The sequence below is a fragment of the Marmota marmota genome, unplaced genomic scaffold (genome assembly GCF_001458135.2).
Source record: "Marmota marmota marmota unplaced genomic scaffold, marMar, whole genome shotgun sequence".
Taxonomy (NCBI): Eukaryota; Metazoa; Chordata; class Mammalia; order Rodentia; family Sciuridae; genus Marmota; species Marmota marmota.
The window spans coordinates 8,662,611-8,681,622 of record NW_026000020.1 but is presented as its reverse complement, the minus strand read 5'-3'; the positions used below and the strand labels follow the sequence as shown (position 1 = coordinate 8,681,622).

At 50.0% G+C, this 19,012-nt stretch overlaps 1 protein-coding gene across 1 annotated transcript in view; it reads right to left on the bottom strand.

Annotated features, from left to right (window-relative positions):
- Positions 1-10,521, bottom strand: part of Fbln7 (fibulin 7) — a 29,429-nt gene extending 18,908 nt beyond the window's left edge. The window contains 1 exon segment of the mRNA XM_015499762.2: positions 10,179-10,521. Coding sequence (XP_015355248.1) covers positions 10,179-10,253 — 75 coding nt within the window. The 5' untranslated portion in view covers positions 10,254-10,521.
- Between the last annotated feature and the right edge of the window lie 8,491 nt (positions 10,522-19,012).

The window sequence follows — 19,012 nt, the reverse complement described above, 5'->3', positions numbered from 1 at the left end:
GTGTGCACTGAGGTCGGACGGTGGGGGCAGGGAAGCAGTGGAGGAAACATCTTCACCATGAATTCCACAGCTGCCCAGGGCCCTGACAGCTGGGAGAGGGCTCTGTGGGCCTTAGCTGTCCTGGTGGACATGGAAGAATTCCGTCTTGAAGCAGAGAGAACTCAATGCCAAGGGCTCTGCCGGGAAGAGCAGGCAGCTGCCCAGACTGGGTGGTGGGGTAGGCTCCAAAACCTGACGGAAGAAGGGGATCGGGTGGAGGGAAGGGGCCAGCCAGTGTCTGCAACCTCAGTGCCCCTGGCTCCAGGCACAGCTGTTTCTAGGGAAACCAGCTGCTTTCCCAGAGATGGACATTAGGGGTGAGACACACTCATGTCCCTGGTTGCAACTGGAAAATATTAAAACCTTCATGACCAAGCAAACTCGGGCAGCACCCAGGCGAGCGGGGAGATGGAAGGGCTGCAGGCCACCTCGCTGAGGGAAGTCCAGGGCCTCAGGATCTCCTGGGACGATGCTAACACGGCCAACGTGGTATAAGGAAGGTCCCTGGTGCTCTGGGGAGGCCAGCATGCCAGGCTCAGGGCCAGGCGCCAGGGAAGCAGAGAATGAGTGCCTTCCACAGGGGGTCTGGGGGACTGTGCAGCAGCAGCTCCTAACAGGCAGGTCCCTGGTCCCCAAGGGCCAGCCATCAGAGCCAGCTCAGAATCTGCCACCTGAGCTTAGCATGGGCACGGGTGGAACTGAGTCCCTCTGCAAGGGAGAAAAATGAGGTCGCAGGAGGGGGACTGAGAATCCAAGTGTTTCCCCTTTCAAACTTTATCATCTTGCTAGATCCTACAATGACAGCATATTCCCTGCAAAACAATTCAGAAACAAAGAAAAATGCCACACCTCAGCCTTTTGGCTAAACCAAGTGCCAAACAGGAGCAACATCAAAACAAAGATTGTGTCCTAGGACCACAATCTGTGAGCGTTTCATTGGGTTCCAGCTCTCAGTGGGACGCACGTGCACAAGGCTCAGTGTCCTCTTGTTCACATGTGCCAGCGACTCAGGGCTGGCCTCTGCTCTCCTCCTCTAGGCTGGCATGGCCATGGTACTTGTCACAGAGCAGGGCAACCCTCAGCCTTCATTCTGCTCCCCTCCCTCCCATGCCCCTGCCTCCATCTCTCTGAGCCAAGAAGAGCTGCGATGGGAGCAAGTCACTTCCTTCAGTGCCACCCCTACCCTGGCGGGAAAGCTCACCAGGGCTGTGGACAGGCCGAGGTCAACCCCTGGCCAGGGAGGACTGCACACCTGGAGGGGACCGCACCTGGAAGGCTTGAAGCTGCCACATCGGGTCTGACTCCTCCGGCGTCTTCTGGGTCCCTCTACTCTTCTCCCTAAAGAGATCCCCGCAAAACGTTTCCGTGCCTTCCAGACCCGGCTCCTTCCCTGGCTTATGCCGTGGACAGTAAGCAAAGAAAACTAGAATCCCCTCCTCTTTGAAGTAGTCACTTATTGGAAATGGGGTCAAGGAAAGACATTCCGTGAAACTTCCATCACTGAGGAGGAAAAGGTCAAGATTTGCCATCTCTGGGGTGAGACTCTTTGAACAGTTAGAGAAGTAACAGCAGGCACGGCCCACGCAGCTCTTCCTGAGCTGGGAGGAGGTGACATAGATGGTTCTGGAACATTCAGGTCAGTGCCAACAGCTGTGGAGGGGGGTGGTCTAAGGCTCTTTGGAGCAATGAGGCCCACAGAATACTCCAGCCGCCACCCCTCCTCAGGACATCTTCCCCAGGCCAATTTCTCACCATATTCACTCCAGAGCATCCATGGAAGGTTCCTCAGAGCTCACGGCCACCCCAGGAGAGGCCTGTTAGACCCTGAGACCCCACCTGTGGCCAGGGGTGGACATAGCCAAAGACCACTGTGACACCCCAGCTTTCCTGGTCCCCACGCCCCACCCTGGTAGGCCTGACCTTCCGTCCTAGCCAGGTGCCCCTGCTGTTGGAGCTCACAGACCCGGAGTCTGCTCCTGAGGCCCTGCAGGGCAGGGTAAAGCCATCCGGGTGTGTGGGGGCACAAGGAGAGATGGCCCCCGAGGTGTGGCTGAAAGGTCTCCTTCTCAGGGTCAGGCTGGGTTTGATGACCCTCCAAGAGTCCCCTCTATGGCAGGAGAGTCCAGATGGCCACAGATGACCCCTCGGACTTGGAGGGGCTGCCTCTCGCACTGGTCTGCCTAAGCCACAGCTATGTGTGAGGTCAGCGCGTTGCTAACAGCAACCCAGATGTTTGGATGTCTTCAGGTCTAGGGACCATGTACTTGCCAGATGTACGCCTGCTGGCCAGGACCTGACGCCCTTGGAGCGGGAGTCACGTCCAAGTGGGCGAAGGCTTCCTCCAGGCCAAACTGGAGGCCGGTTACCGCTCCTCAACTCCCTCATCCCAGGGACCCCACCCAGCATCCTTGCCTGAGAGCAGGGAAAGGGGACACATCTTGGGGGAGTGAGAGGATTTCACCAGGGGAGCGGCCCAGGGCCCTGGCGTAAGGCAGGGTGCTCCGGAGAAGCAGGCAGTAGGAATACACACAAAACAAACTTATTTAACATATGTCTGTTTCCTATAAGTGTGACATAGAACACGTGTTTAGTATGTATCAGGTATCATCCATGTGTAATGCATAGCACACATATTTAACATGCCACATGTCACATGGAGAAAGACAGAGGCCTGTAAGGAACCAGCTCCTGGGCTGGCAGGCTGGAGACCAGGGAAGTCTGCAGGCTGTAGCTCAAGTCCAAGGGCAGCCTCAAAGGTAGAATCCCCTCCTCTGGGGGAGGGGTGAATCCATCTTTTGCAGGAGGCCGATCTATATTACCATGAGGGTGATCTCTTTTATTTAAAGCCTACTGCTTAAAGGCTAGTGGCGTCTGAACAATGCCTCCCAGCACCACCCACACTCAAGTTGACCAATACCAGGATACCAAGGCCTAGACAGGTAGACAGGAAGTCCACCACGGAGCCTCCCTCTGGGCTCTGAGCCCCGCGTGCTGGGAATTTTTGAGCTCTACCTCCTCTGGCTGCTCATGTTTCTATACCCTCACCCTGTCCCCTTCTTATCTGTGTTCTAAAACAGTCACAGGGGCGATGACGGTCATGGTGGGAGCCAAGAGCAGGCACTTAAACCATGTGTCACATGAATGCTTTATTACATGCCCAAGGCAGCCCCGGACGTGGGTGCCACGACTGCCCACTCTGCATCTGAGGTGGCAGAATGTCTCTTGGCCACAGTGACATGTCCAGGACTCGGACCCCAAGGCATCAGCTCCAGAACCGATGTGACCTGCTGCAGAGAGTATCCCACATCCCACCTCTCCCTTGCCCTGTGTCTCTCCTGAGCACAAAATAAGTCTCAGATAACCCAGGACCTTGTTGCTGAGTGTGGGACCCGAGTATACACTAGGTGCTCATTTGAACGAGCACACAGATGAACGAGCGCGAGGCCAGGACACTCTCTGCTCGTCTGACACGGAGCCACCTTGCCTGGCACTTCCTGCTGCCTGGTCCAGGTCCATGCCCACCTGCAGCCTCGCCAGGCCTCTCAGCATTGGACTGCTGGGCTGCCCTTGTCTGCTTTGCTCCCGGTGCCAGGGCCACTGTGGGCACCAAATCGGTGTCTCACAACATACCCCGTCTCGGCTCTGCACAAGACTCCTAGGCTCCGGCTCCTGCAGAGTCGGCAAACACTCCTGGAGCTGTGACCACGGCAGACACCCCTCATCAGCGTGAGCTCCCGAGTGACCAGCAGTCTATCCCCACAGACACTCCTGGCGGTCCCAGCAGCCTGACCACATTGGCATCAGTTGCTACTAACAGGCCAAGTCCAGGGCCAAGTCCAGGGCCACACCGTTCTGGGAAGGGACATGCTCTGGGTCCCCTTCTCCCACCCTCTTCATCTCATTCGTCCTCAGATTGGGGAATAGGTCATGAATCCTGCCCTGGCAAGAGCCACTGGTTTTCCCGGGAAGCCAGTGGACGTTGAGTCAGTAGGGGAGAGCACACGAGGTCATCTCCCCCCTCGCCCTCCCCGCTGGCCTTGCTCCCAACCGCAGGCTACAGCCACCAGTTTCTGGGCCTCAGCGGAACCCACCTACGGCACCAGGCAATAGACAGCTCGAAAGGTTCATGATGTGGTTTAGACGTGGTGCCCCCAAAAGCTCACGTGGGAGACAACACAAGTAGGTTTGGAGGAGAAATGATTCGGCTGTGAGAGGCTTGACCCACTCAGTGAATTAATCCTGATAGGGATGAACTGAGTGGAAACTGAGGTGGTGGGTGTGGTGGAGGAGGGGGCATTGGGGTGGGGCTTGAGATATATATTTGTCTCTGATGAGTAGAGTCTCTCTCTGCTTCTGATCGTCACGTGAGCTGCTTCCCACTGCCACACTCTTTCGCCCTGATGCTCAGCCTCACCTCGAGCCCAAGGAATGGAGCCAGCCTCTTATGGACTGAGACCTCTGAAACTGTGAGCCCCTAAATAAACCTTTCCTACTTTACAGTAGCTCTGGTCAGGTCCTTTAGTTATAGCAGCAAAAAAGCTAAAATAGGTTAGTACCCTGGGGAATGAACAATGGAAAGTGTCCGTCTGTCACCACAGGAGACCAGCTGCTTAGAAATATGGAGTGGCCATGGCCAGGCGCAGTGGCACATGCCTGGATTCCTAGCTACTCAGGAGGCTGAGGCAGGAGGACTGCAAGTTCAAGACCAGGCTGGGCCACTTAGCGAGACCCTGTCTCAAAATATAAAATACAAATGGCTGAGGATGTGCTCAGTAGTGGAGCAACCTGGGTTCAACCCCAGGATGAAAAAACAGACAAGCCTGTCCACTCTCCTCCTAAATGTAGTACTGGGAGTTTTAGTTCATGTTGTCAGGCTGAAAACGAAATAGATAACACACAGAAGAGAGTAGAAGGAACACAAAACCACCCTTATTCACAGACAATACAGTTGTGTGTATTTAAAAAATGAGGAAATCTAAAAAAAAAAAAAATCCCTACAACGGATAAGCGAGTTCCACAAGGTCATAAGGCATAAGGACAACACAGGAAAACCCACTGGATTTGCATCTTCTAGAAACACACAATTGGAAATTAAGTCCCATTTAAAATAGCTTCAAAAATGAAATGACTCATTATTTCATATAAATCTGATGAGCCATGCTTGACTTAAAAACTGAAAAACTCTGACAGAGGGGCTGGGGCTGCGGCTCAGTGGTAGAGTGCTCGTCTCGCATGTGTGAGACCCTGGGTTCGATCCTCAGCACCACATAAATAAAATGAAGGTATTGTGTCCATCTACAACTAAAAAAAAGAAAAAAAATAACTCCAATGGATTAAATGAAGTGAAGACTAAACTGTGCTCACCACTGTGCAATATTTTTAAGATCTTGAGTCTCTCCTAATTGATCTATATTTATTGCAATACTGATAATCAGTAGGATTTTTTGTAGATACAGATGAGTTGATTCTAGACTTCTATTGAAAAGGCAGAGAAACGAGAATAGCCAATTTTGAAAAGGAAAGATAAAGCTGGAGGACTTACTTTCTCAATGGATGAAGTTAGGTCAGAAGTATCCCAAACATGGACGACGAATTGACTTCTGACCAACTTGCCGGGAAGAATCAATGGGAATCCAACAATCTGTCTACAAATCAAACTGGAACAATAAACAAGAGATGCACAGGGATGCACATGGACGCACACACCTCACCTGTGAGTTTTGTTAAAAAGTCACTAAAAGCCAGGCGTGGTGGCGCATACCTGTAATCCCAGTGGCTCAAGAGACTGAGGCAGGAGGATAGAGTGTTCAAGGCCAGCCTCAGCAACTTAGAGATGTCCTAAGCAACTCAGTGAGACTCTGTCTCTAAATAAAATACAAAAAAAGGGCTGGGGATGTGGCTCAGTGGTTAAGCACCCCTGAATTTAGTCCCTGGTCCAAAAACAGTCACTAAAAATGGACCACAGTAAAAATGTAAAGCTATAAATATTTTAGAAGAAAAATTTCATGACCTTAGGCCAACAAAAACCTGATCCATAAAAATAAAAATATTAATAACTAGGACTTTGTTAAAATTGAAAGTCTTTATTCTAGAAAAGACATTTGTTTTAAAAAAAAAGTTACAAAAATAAGCCACAAACTGGGAGAAAATATTTGTAACTCACACGTTTAAAAAAAGAACTAGTATACAGAATATGTAAAGAGCACTCAAAACTGAACAACAAGAAGATAAATATTTTTTAAATGAGCAAGCTGGCTGGGTGCAGTGGCACACCCCTGTACTCCCAGCAGCTCGGGAGGCTGAGGTGGGATGATCACAAGTTCTAAGCCAGCCTCAGCAATTTAGCAAGGCCTTATTCAACTTAGCAAGACTTTGTATCCAAATAAAATATAAAAAGGGCTGGGTATGTGGCTCAGTGGTTAAGCGCCCTTGGCTTTGTCTCCGTACAAAACAAAACAAAACAAACAAACAAACAAACAACAACAACAGCAACAAGAATGGGCAAGCTTGGCACAGTGATGCCAAGTGATGCACAGGGATGCACAGGGACGCACACGGACGCACACTGACGCACAGGGATGCCCATGACGCACAGTGACGCACAGTGACGCACCCTGTAGTCCCAACTACGTGGCAACTGAGCAGGAGATCACTTGAAGCTAGGGGTCAGAGGCCAGCCTGAGCAACAACACGACCCTGAATGGGTGCTTCACCCAACAGACTAGTCACGTGGAAAATAAGCACAGGAAATGAAGATTGAACCCAGGGCCTTAGCACACTAGACAAACCCTCTACCACGGAGCCACGTCCCCAACCTGCAACTGGGTGTCTCATGCGATGCTGGCGGGAATGTAAAAGGTGACATCAGATAAGAAACACAGCTTGGGCTGGGGTGTAGCTCAGTGGCAAAGCATCTGCCTTGCACTCGCACAGCCCTGGGTTTGACCCCCAGTTCCAAAAAAGACAAAAAAATAAAAAATAAATAAATAAATAAAAGAACCCTACCAAAACAAATAAATAAATAAGATTAAGAAAGAAACAAACACAGCTTAGCAGTGTTTCAAAATGAAACTTCCATTGACCAAATGACCCAGCAATTCCATTCCTAAGTATTTCCCAAGAGAAATGAGAATTTACAGCCACACTAAAGTTGGGTGCAAATGTTTATAGCAGTTCTACTCATAACTGCCCCAAACTGGAGGTGACACCATGGGAGGGCGATGTGCATCCCACGCCCACAGGGGGACCTGGAACACTGATGCTCAGACGTACTAAGCTAAAGAAGCCAAGTTCAAAGGCTTTGCCCCCCCCTTGATCCTATTGCTGTGACACTGGAGAAGATGGTACTTTGGTGACACAGGACAGATGATGATTATAGGGGATGGTCTGGTGTGACTTTTCACAGGGTGGCATGGTGTAGTTTTGGGGGTGGTGGAACCACTCTGTATCCTAATTGTAGTGGTGTGGTTGCCACAGATCTATGGTTAAAATAATGAAAATGAACACTAAAAACATGTGTTTTTATTTAACTGTAAAATGCGATGGACCAACTGGGTGTGGTGTTGAACACCTGTAATCCCAGCAATTCAGGAGGCTGAGGCAGGAGGATCTCTAGTTCAAAGCCAGCCTCAGCAACTTAGCGAGACCCTGCCTCTAAAAAAGGTCTGGGGATGTGGCTCTGTGGTTAAGTGTCCCTGGGTTCAACCGTAGTACCAAAAAGAGGGGGAGGGGGAGGGGGAAGAGGAGGAGGAGATGGACCAAAACATAACCCTGTAATGATGGGATGTGGAACCCTGACACATCTCAGGTCAGAGAGGTTTGGGGAGGGGGGAAGCCTCTGAAACGTCCCAACTCCTCCACCTCCAACACCTTGCCCACCTCACAGGCAAGGAGAAGCTGGGAGCCCGTGCTTCTCCTCCAGAACCTCTGGGCTGGAGAGGGGGAGGTACCAGGGGTGGGTAAACATGTTTCCTGTCTCCCCAGTGAAGCCAGTTTTCTCCTGTGGGAAAAGAGAGAAACAGCCACCCTTGCAAGGTCCCCCCCGCTGTTTGACCTCCCCTGCCTCCCAGCAACCACCCACTCTCCATCAACCAGTCACAAAACACCTGGAAAAATGACTCAAGACAGACTGCTCACAAGAGGGAGTTAGCGGAAAGCCCTGGAGACAGCAGGGGCGTTGGGAGGCTGGCCAGGCCCAGGGTCCCTGCTGCAGACCCTGCACGAAGCCACCTTCCACTTCCCTTAATAATAGAAAATGCAGGGACAGAGGAGGTCTGGAAGGTCTTGGTAGAGGGGTGCTTATCTGAGCAGAGATCTGAAAGATGAGAAGAAACCAGGTAATGCTTACTCCAGAAAGCGCGGAGGCCTCCCTGTGGTTCACCCCTCAGGCTTGTCCAGGCAGGCTGGAGTGGAGGAGGGGTGGGGAGTGCAAGTCACATGAACGTTGAAATAAGCATCAATGAACAGTCTCTCTTGCTCCCCTGCCCCTGAGTCAGGTGCTCTTACAGCTTAGCATTGCAGACAGCTGGATGTGGCAGGCAGGGAGTGGATCCCCATCTCCTGAGAACGGTGCCCCAGAAGGCTCATTTTGGGTGTAGCAGCTGCAATGTTGGGGACAGCTGCCTGAGTCTCACCTGTTTCCCAGGTGCTCTCAGGAGGCAGGCATTTGCCTGAGCACCTAAGATCAGGTGATGCTGGGCTGGGGCTCCAAGCTTCTCATTGCACACGGCCAGGGCTAGGGAACCCCTAGAGGATGCACCCTCCTGTGCTGCTGGGATGGACTCAGGATGCAGATTTTGTTTTGTTTGGTGTCTGTGAAGTTAGTGGGAGATTCCATTGCTCTGGGGATGGGTTCATTGTGGCCCCAAATGGGGCCTCTGAGTGCCTAGCTGCTGAGCAGCCCCTTAGAAGCCTAAGTACCACTGATAGCACTATCCTCACCAGGTCTGGTCTGAAGCTAATTTTCCCTCCCGGGAGTCCCTTCTTATACTCCAGGGGGTTTCCAGATAGCCTGGGGGCATGCCTGCCAGGCTTTTGTCCCAATTTTGTTCCAAGGATTTTGTCCCAATGCAAGGAGTACAGGTAAGAGTCTGCAAGCAAGGGAGGCTTGGAGTCTCACAAGGGCCGCTGGATTTACACTTCTCTTTCCTGGCGGTGTAATCTTGACTAAGTCACAGACTCCTTGGGTCTCAATTTCCTTATCTGCAACATGGGGGTGACCAGGATCCTGCTTCCTGGCTGCTAGGAGGATGCAGTGCCTGGAAGAAGCCTACAGGATCCTGGTGGCATCTGTCCCCTCCCCTCCACATACAGCCACTGTGTTTGCCGACGGTGGCAGTGAATGTCTGGGTAACTGGTGGGCGGTCCAGGGCCAGGCCCCTCTCAGAGGGAAGGAATCTCTGACTGCCCAAGATAGTCTCGTCTGCTGGATGCTGGCTCTGAACTTGGCGATTCCAGGTCCACCTCAATAAGATGCATCTTTATCTGCATTTGTGGCTTTAAAAACCAGTTCCTAATAGTTAATGGGATCGTGAATCTGATGGAGTAAATAAACCCAGTGGGACTTGAACAAACATAAACCGCAAAAAGAGAGCAAGCTGCCTGTACGTGTGTGGAAGAAAACGCGGGTCGCGGGCTCGGAGCGCAAGGACTCAGAAGCTCCCCAGTCAGTCCCCCTGGGAAGAGCTGACCGGCCAAGAAAGTTCTGTGGGGTTTGAGGTGTGTGGCGCCAGGAACACTCCAGTCACAGTGTGAATGCCGGGTTGGAGAGCCTCCCGCCCTCCAACCTACAGGGTGGCTGGGAGCGCTCACGGAGACCCAGAAAGACCCCGGTCTCCGAAGTCCGGGAGACCTCTGCCTCCTCCCCGGTTCTCACGCGGAGCCCTCTCCCCGCGGATCGACGCTTCGCACAAACTGCCCCGCTAGACCCGCCCGGGTCCTCCCAGGCGCCTGGCCCGAGACGCATCTGAGATGACAGATGGGGGACTCTGCGCCTCTCCGAAAACTGAAGCGCAGCCGATACTCGCTCCAAGCCCCCGCCCCGAGCGTCCGAGTGCCATGTGGCAAGCCCGGTCCCTCCCGCCTCAGCGGTGCCTCTCCCGCGAGCCGGACAGGGAGCGGCGGGCTGCAGGGACACTGACCTGGGAAGCCCGCGACGCAGGGCAGGCGAGGAGCAGCAGGAGAAGGAAGAGCGCGCGCCAAGAGTGGGGCACCATCTTGCCAATCGGAACCTCGCTGCCTGGGAAGGGAGATCACTCGGCGCCCTCCCTGCCGAGCCTGTCCCGGAGATGCCGCAGCTGCCCTGCAGGCCCGGAGCGGCGGGCGCGCGGGGACCCGGGAGGCGCCGGAAGCAGCGCGGCCCCTCGGGGATCGGCGCCGCGCTGCCGAGGCGCAGTCTCGGGGCCAGGTGCGCGGCGCGCCCGGACCCTGCAGGCCCCCGCGGCCACCAGCGTCCGCAGCCGCCGGCACGAGACGGCCCCGGCGAGGCGGGGAGGCGCCAGCCCCTTGGCCAAGACCGAGGGAGGAGGGGCTGCCCGGCCAGGAATGCGCCTGGGAGCGCGCCCAAGCCGCGGCGCCCCGAGGAGGCCGGGCGCGACGCCGAGGACGAGCACGGGCATCCTCAGGACCTTCGCGGGAAAGGGCGGCCGGGGTCCCGCACACGTGCCGGAGACCAGTAGCCCATCCTGGGCTGGTCCACGCGAGACCATCCTCACTTCCCAATCGGGGAGACAGAGGCTGATGTCACCCAGGGACAGGGAGGAGAGTGAAGATCCAAATCTAGGTCGGTCCTACTTCACAGCCCCAACAAGGACACCTTTCTCCGCGACACTGTGAGGACAGGTGATGGGCTTCCTAAACGTGGCATAGGTTAGAATAAGCTCTCCAACCGAGAGGAGTCTAGAATTCCCTAAATGACGCCTCTGGGAGTTTAAGGGCACCCAGAGAAACTAAGAATCTACAGCCTTCTCCTGGTTTCCACTGACCTCCCAAGGGAAGGGGAAACAGTTTAAAATAGAAGTCGGGTTCTGGAACCTTGTAAAGGCGAAAAGGAAACAGCTGGGAAGGGCAGGCAGGAGCAGTCCCAGGTCCCCTGCACCCAAGAGCTGTGGGGGAACCAGATGCCTCCCACTTAGCTCCTAGAAAACATGATTTAGCTCTTAGGGAAGAAGGCAACCCAGGATGCCACTTGTGGTGCATACCAAGTCTGGCCAGGCCCGAATCTGTCTCCTCCTCCACATTTCACTGAGCTCAAGAGCTCAAGGAAGGGGTTCAGAAGATTTCCCACTGGCAGCCGGAAAGGAAGGTTGGCACCCTCTCCTGGTCTTGGTATTTCTCTCAGTTCTGTAGGCTGGGGAGTCCAAAAGCAAGGCATGGAAAAGTCCTGCGCTGGGGAGGGCCACTTCCTGGCTCCATAGAGGCAGCTTCTTGTGGCATCCTCGCCTGGTGGAATAGACAGAGGAGCTCTCTTGGGGCCCCTTTTATAAGCAGACTGCACTAACCCCACTCATAAAGGTGGAGCCCTTGTGACCTGTTAGTCAGCTTTGCATTGCTGTGACCAAAATACCTGACAAGAACAACTCAGAGGAGGGCAAATTTATTTTGGCTCTCATTTTCGGGGATTTAGTCCTTGGTAGGCTGACTCCATTGCTCTGGCCCAGGGATGAGGCAGAACATCATGGCGGAAGGGTGGGAAACAGGAAAAGCTGCCCCACTCATGGTGACCAGAAAGCAGAGAGAGAAAGGGGAGGGGACCGTAGGGAAATGAACCTTTCCAGGGCACACCCCCAGTGATCCATCTCCTCCAGCCATGACCCACGTGCCTTGAGTTAACACCCAATCCATTCAAACTAGGATGGACTGATCAGTTCATAGCTCTCATGATCTGATCATTTCCTCTCTGAACAGTCCTGAATGAACATAGGGACTTTGGGGACCATAGCACTAATCATCTCCCAGAAGCCCAACCTCCTAATACCATCATGTTGGGGATTCGATTTTCAACATATGGAATGGTGGTGGGGATGGGGACCAAAAACATTCAGCCCATAGCCTGTCCTCGGGAACCAATCGGAACCTCACTGGTGCAGGCTGGCCACCGGAGCCTTGGCTACCCAGAAAATCTGCTGAGCTTCTCCTTCCTGCCCCCTGTTTGGGGAAGCAGAGCAGAGCTTGTGTTCCCTTGTCTTGCATTCCTGAAGAGAGTCCTGGTCAGAACACTGCTTCTCCCTGTCCAGACGGAGAGAAGGGGACAGCGATGGCCCCATCCAAGGCAGCCTGTGGAGACTGTGGTTTTCAGCCTCCTTCTCCCATGTGTATGCCATCCATGCCAAAAGCCCAGCATCCCCCTCCCTGGCAGTACTCTCCCTCTGTGAATGAAAGGTTCCATTCTGGTCAGTGTGGCTGTTTGTGTTTTACCCCATCTTGTATTTACATGGAAAGCTCCACTGGAAGGTCCAGCGCTGTCCCGTGGGAGCCAGACATTGGTGGAGATAATTCTCCTTTTCTCTTCTCCTGCCTTTCCTACAGTCATGAAGTTGGAGGAAACTCTTGGCTTCCTGCATCAGAATGAACTGATGCAGGCCATGATAGAGTGATGTCCCAAGGTATGCAAATTTGGCCCCTCCCAGAATGCTGCTCCCAGGGGAGACCTTAGCCCTCTTTCACTATTGGGGTGCAGTAATATTACTTATATCAAATCTGTGATTATAGGATTTCAGGAATTTTATATTTTAAATTTCAAATGTTTCTAAGTTTCAACAGGGATTTGTTGTTATTACTTACTAACTTCATGTGTTACCCTATGACTGCCTTCTGTTTAGTGCTTTGCTGTTTGGGCTGGCATAAGGTCTGATGTCTCTTTTGTCTCTGTCCTCAACCACCCTGGATCTGCAGAGACTGAGGCAGGCTCTCCACAGTTGAAACTTGGCCAGCTGTCTAAAAGTAGACGGTCTGTGAATATAAGCTAATTGGATGGACCTATCAACTGTTCTGTTCCTTCTATTTCCTATTTAACTTTCAGAAGAATATTCTGGAATGCTGGAGGATTGGTTTTGGCGGTGGTGGGAGGGGGATCAGCACAAAGAAAATAGTTCCAAAGGGTTTTTGGCAGGACCCCTTGCCGTGTCCTGGGAGGAGCTCTCTGATTCACTCATATTCTCCGGGTAGCTCAGGAATGCGAAGCAACAGGGGAAGATTTGTAGAAATCTGGGCTTAAGCCTGGACCAGAGGTGGCATCCCGGGGGAACCAGCCACTCTGGAGCAGTCCCGCAGGGTGCTCTGGGTCCCTCTTGGCGGCCCTGCTAATGCTGTCCACCCTTTTGGGGTTCAGGGACTTCTTACTGTTTTGCCTCCCTATGGCTGAATCTTGTTTGCAGATCTTCTCCTCTTACTCCTCTATCCCACTTGTATCTGTGGCTGTAAATGTCATCAGCCCCACAAACACCCACGAGGGGCCCCAGGAACAAAGCCCAGCATGTTAGGCTAACCCAGGGTAATAGACGAGGGACAGCGGGGAGGGGGTGGGAGGGATCATTCAGCAGGAGAGCAGTGACTTCATCCCATTCATTCATTACACAAATATTTACCGAGTGCCCACTCGAGGCATGGCCCTGTGCCAGGCGAGGCCCCATGCCAGGCGCTACATTATGCTCTGGCATTGTCTTTGGAGCTCCAGCCAACGAGACCTTGCAGTCCCGCAGCGAACACTGAAGAGACTGTCTGCTTGTGCATGATGTCAAGACAGCCAGAAGAAACCTCCCCCAGAAAACCCTCCCAATTCAGAAGATAAAGCCTGGAGAAAGACAGATTTCACTGTGCCATAATTAAAGACCAAACATCAGTTAATATCTGTCAAAAGGAGGACAACTTTGAAAATCCACAAATGTCATTGTGCATAGAAGTCCAAATGCCTCAGGAAGGGACAGATGGTGGAAGCAGGCGAGAACACAATCCTTGAAGTCAGACCTGGCTGGGCGAGCCTCGCTCCCTCCATGCTGCCAGCGTGGACCTGCAACTGTCAGCTTCCTCATCTAGGTAATGAATAAAAAATGCTTATCAGCGGGCACAGTGGTGCACGCCTGTAATCCCAGTGGCTCAGGAGGCTGAGGCAGGAGGGTCGAGTTCAAAGCCAGCCTCAGCAACTTAGTGAGACCCTGTCTCTAAATAAAATATAGATATATTTTTCTTTCTGGGGATGTGGTTCAGTGGTTAAGTGCCCTGGTTCAATCCCCAGTACCAAAAAGAAAAAAAGAAAAAAAAGGTCATTATGAGATTTCAAAATAATCAAGTGCCTAACAAGCCTCAGCACACAGTAGGCACACAGGTAAGGGGCCATTGCCAACACTGACTCTGATGGTCTTTCATGCAGGTATAAGAAGGGAACACACATTCCCAAGCGCCCATTCCATGCCAATCCCTGTGCTAAGCACTTCACAAGTATCCACGTGGTCTTCATGGCAACCTGGTGAATTGGGTCCCCTTATTCCCACTCTACAGATGGGCAAGCTGAGGCTTAGAGTGCTTCAGGGAGTTTCCCAATATCAAGCTGAAGTTTGAACGAATGCTGAACAGAAGGGTCCTGGATAAAGGTGGAAGAACACAGGAGCTGGGGATGTGGCTCAAGTGGTAGCATGCTCGCCTGGCATGTGTGCAGCCCGGGTTCGATCCTCTGCACCACATACAAACAAAGATGTTGTGTCTGCCGAAAACTAAAAAGAAAATAAATATTAAAAGATTCTCTTTCTTTAAAAAAAGAAAAGTGGAAGAACACTGTTCTAATGTGCAACTTTTTTGTAAGTCTAAAATCATCACTAAGTAATATGTATAATTGGATATTTTCTTTCATCCTGTCATGATAAATTGTTCCATCTCAGTTATGACAAATGATCATTTTTTCAATATATTTTTATTTATTTTATAGATTTATTTTTTTATGTGGTGCTGAGGATCGAACCCAGTACCTCACACATGCTAGGCAAGCACTCTACCATTGAGCCACAACCCCAGCCCCCACATTGTTATTTTTAAGGAATTTTCTCATTTTATCTAATTTGTCAAGCTTATTGGCATAAAGTAGTAGTATTTTCTTATTATCTTTTTACTGTCTATTGGGTCTGTAGTTATAGCCCCAATTTCATTCCTTGATTTATGTGGTCTCTTAATGATCATAGCTAGTCATTTATCAATGGTGTTTATCTTTTCAAAGAGCTAACTTCACTTTCTCCATTGTCTGTTTTCAATTTCATTGGTTTCTGCCCCTTATCTTTGAATGGGACCTGGGATTTAACAGTTATGGTAACACATAGACACGAAAACAATTGCTATGGAGGAAGGAGTGTTTATTATACTCGTCTCCCACTCGAGAGGCGTGGCACACGATGAAAGGCCACAAGGGCAAGTGCTCAAGACAGAGGGGCAGGCAGAGAGAACTGTGGGCCAGAGACTTTACAGTGACCTCTGCAGAAATGGGCCCAGCAAGGTAAGCAAGCTAAGCAGGCTGATGGGATGGTTGGAGTAGCGTGGTGGGGTCTGGGCTTCAGGGAATTCCCTAATTGTCTACTTCCTATGGTGATTTGGGCAGGATAGTGTCCTCAATTAAAGGAGGCAGGAGTTCCATAAAAGGAGGTAGGTGGGAGAGTGGGTTCAGGATTGGTTGTTTATATATCAAAGGGGTGCGCGTATAAGCAAGTCCTCCACCACTGTATCTAGGAATTAGCTAACTGGGTTCCTTGAAATTCCATATAAATTTTAGAATTGGTTTCTCAGTTTCTACAAAAGTCAGCTGAGATTCTGATGGGGTCTTCTTATATCTGTAGGTCAATCTGGGGACTATTACCCTCTTAATAATGGTAGGTCATCTTACCATAAGCATTTTTTTTTTTAGTTCATATATCTTTTCAATTTCTTTCAAAAATGTTTTGTACAGTTTTGCACTTCTTTTGTCAGATTCATTCCTAAGTATTTTATTCCTTTAAAGGAACCTTTTTTGTGTGCTGCTGGGGAAAGAACCCAGGGCTTCATACAGCTTGACATGCTCTCTAACACTGACTATATTTCAGCCCTGTATTGTCTTCTTTTGATGCAACTGTAAGTGGATATTTTTAACCTTTCATTTTTGAATTATTAACTGTAAATATATGAATATAAATTGATGTTTGTACATTGATCTCACATCCTCCACCTTCCTTGAATTCATTATTGTTCTAATAGTTTTTTTTAGTAGATTCCTTGTTGTTTACTATATACAAGATAATGTAATCTGCAAATAGAGATACTTTCTCCATTCTAATCTCAATAACTTTTCTTCCTTTTTCTTATCTGGTTGTCCTGACAAGGAGCTCCAGTGCAGTGTTGAATAGACGTGAGAGTGGACATCCTGTTTTGTTCCAGAGCTGAGGGGGTGTCTGAGTCCACTCAGGCTGCTGTAACAAAATATCTTGGACTTGGTATATCAATAACAGACATTTACTGTTCACAGTTCCAGAGACTGGGAATTCCATGATCAAGATGCCAGCAGATTCAGTCTCTGGTGAGGCTCAAACTCTGCCTCCAGGATGGTACCTGCTTGCTGTGTCCTCCCTGGTGGAAGAGGCACCTCTTTTCAAGGGCATTAATCCCATTCATGAGGCTCCACCCTCAGGATCTAATTACCTGTAAAGGCCTCATCTCTTGATACTGCTACACTGGGGATGAGATTTCATCATAATATTGCAGACACAAACATTCAGACCTCAGCAGAGGGAGAGCGCCAGTCTTTTTTCTTTGAGTATCATGTTAACTATGAAGTTTTTTTTTTCCCTTTTTTTGTACATGCCTTTTATCATGCTAAGGAAATTGCCTTCTTGCTGGTTTGTTGAGTATTTATTTGGCGTTCGATTTTGGTAAATGTTTTTCCTGATCTACCGATAACTGCATTAGGTGTATAAATCTTTTTATGTGTTGCTGTATATATGTCGCTGATATTTGTTTCCATGTAATTAATGCAAGACACTGGTCTGCAGTTTTTATTTTCCCCTCTTGTGTTGCCTTTGGTTAGTTTTGGCATCAGAGTGATACTGACCTTATAGAATAAGTTGGAAAGTGTTCCCCCTTCTGTTTTTCGGAAGAGTTTTTGAATAATTAATCATAATTTTCTTTATATGTCTGTAGAGTTCAGTGGTGAAGCCATCTGGGCCTGGACTTCTGTGAAGTCATAAAAACAATTCCTAATTGAATCTCATAACTTATTATGGGTCTACTGAGACTGTTTATTCTTGAGTCAGTTCCAGTTATTTGTGTCTTCTAGAAATTTTTCTATTTCACCCAAGTTGTTTAATTCATTGACAATGTTCTGTTGGTTATATTCCAATATTCATTTTTGAAGATTTTGTTTTCTGAAACCATTCTGGTCCTGAGCACATTATTATTCTTCAAGGCTGCTACTGAGCTCTGGACTCAAGACATATTAAAACACCACAGTGTTTGCTCTTCTTACTGAGGTTCAGCCATTTTTCTTGAGTAAATGCTCCTCAGACTGCTATTAGTTAATTTCTAAAGTTTTGAAAAAGTTGATTCTGAGAGTTATTTTTTTGGTACAGAGGATGATTGAATCCAGGAGTACTTAACCACCGAGCCACATCCCCAGCCTTTTTAAAATATTCTGAGACAAGTTTCTCACAGAGTCCCTTATGGCTTCGGCTGAGGTTGGCTTTGAACTCACAATCCTCCTGCCTCAGCCTCCCAAGCTGCTGGGATTATGGACATACACCACCTCACCCAGCTGCCAGTTCTTATTTTTATTAAATTTTGAGACAGGGTCTCAGTGAGCATTTTTTTTTTTTCCTAATAAAGGGGCAAACTTTCAGGTCTTTATTCTGCCATTTTCTCTGATGTCATCCTCACATTCTTGTTTAGTAGGCAATTTACTTGGTTGGAATCAAGGTCTAGTTTTGTTTCCTGTGGTGTGAACAGATCTCCAGGTTCCACTTGTCAGCCGGAGATGGATGCAGTCATCCCCAAACACACACAGCTGAGGGAGAGCCCGTGATGCAGCCGAGGGAAGATTTTATATCCAGAATTTGGTGCTTACCTGCTTTGGCTCTGGTTAGACCAGTGTGTACTGCTATAACAAGGAGAGGGTCTTCACAACAAGCGTGTGTTTCTTACAGCTCTGGAGGCCAGGAGGCTTGAGGTCCAGGTGCTGTCTGGCGAGGGCCTGCTTTCCCTTCTCAGGCAGCTCTTCTCTCCATGTGTCCTCACATGGCAGAAGGAACAGGGAGTTCAGGGGCATCTCTCATAAGGGCACTAATCTACTCCTGAGGGCCCCACCCTCATCAGCTGATCGCCTTCCCCAGACCTCCCATCCCAATGCCATCATCCCCTGGGGACCTGGCTAGCATTCTTCTTCAGCAATTCCTCTTGTACTTCCCAGCCCCTGTGCTGCTCCTGAGCTCTTCCAGTTCTTCAAACCAGTGAACCCGGTTTTAAGTCTGGATTTCATTTCCCTGTGAACTGGAGCCTGCAGTTTCCTTCACGCAAGCCTTGCCTTCCCTCTGGTGCCCTGGGCCTCCTCAGTCCAGTTGTCTCCAGGTAGCCGTGACTCTAATTGTCTAGAGCAGTCTGTGGGAAGGGCAGGTCCCACAGAGGCACTCCTCCATTGTCAGAAGGGGAAATCTGCAACTGCCTTTTATAAGGATATTGTTTCCAAGTGTACAGGTAGTGAAAAAGGCAACCTGTTCTTTCCTTCTTGATATAAATATCTAAAATAATTTCTTGGATGCAGATGCATCTATGCCCAGACTTTATTTTTTTAAAAAAGAAAGATACCAAAATTCATGGAATTGGATATTTTATTTTCAGTAGGGACAATGTAAGACAGACACTGCCGCTAACCCTCTGGGCTCCACTCTACCCCAAGGAGGTCCCTACTGATGGACTCAAAGCAGAGCACCAGCATTAAGAGCTGAATTTGGAGGCTAGAATGACAACGAGGTCACAG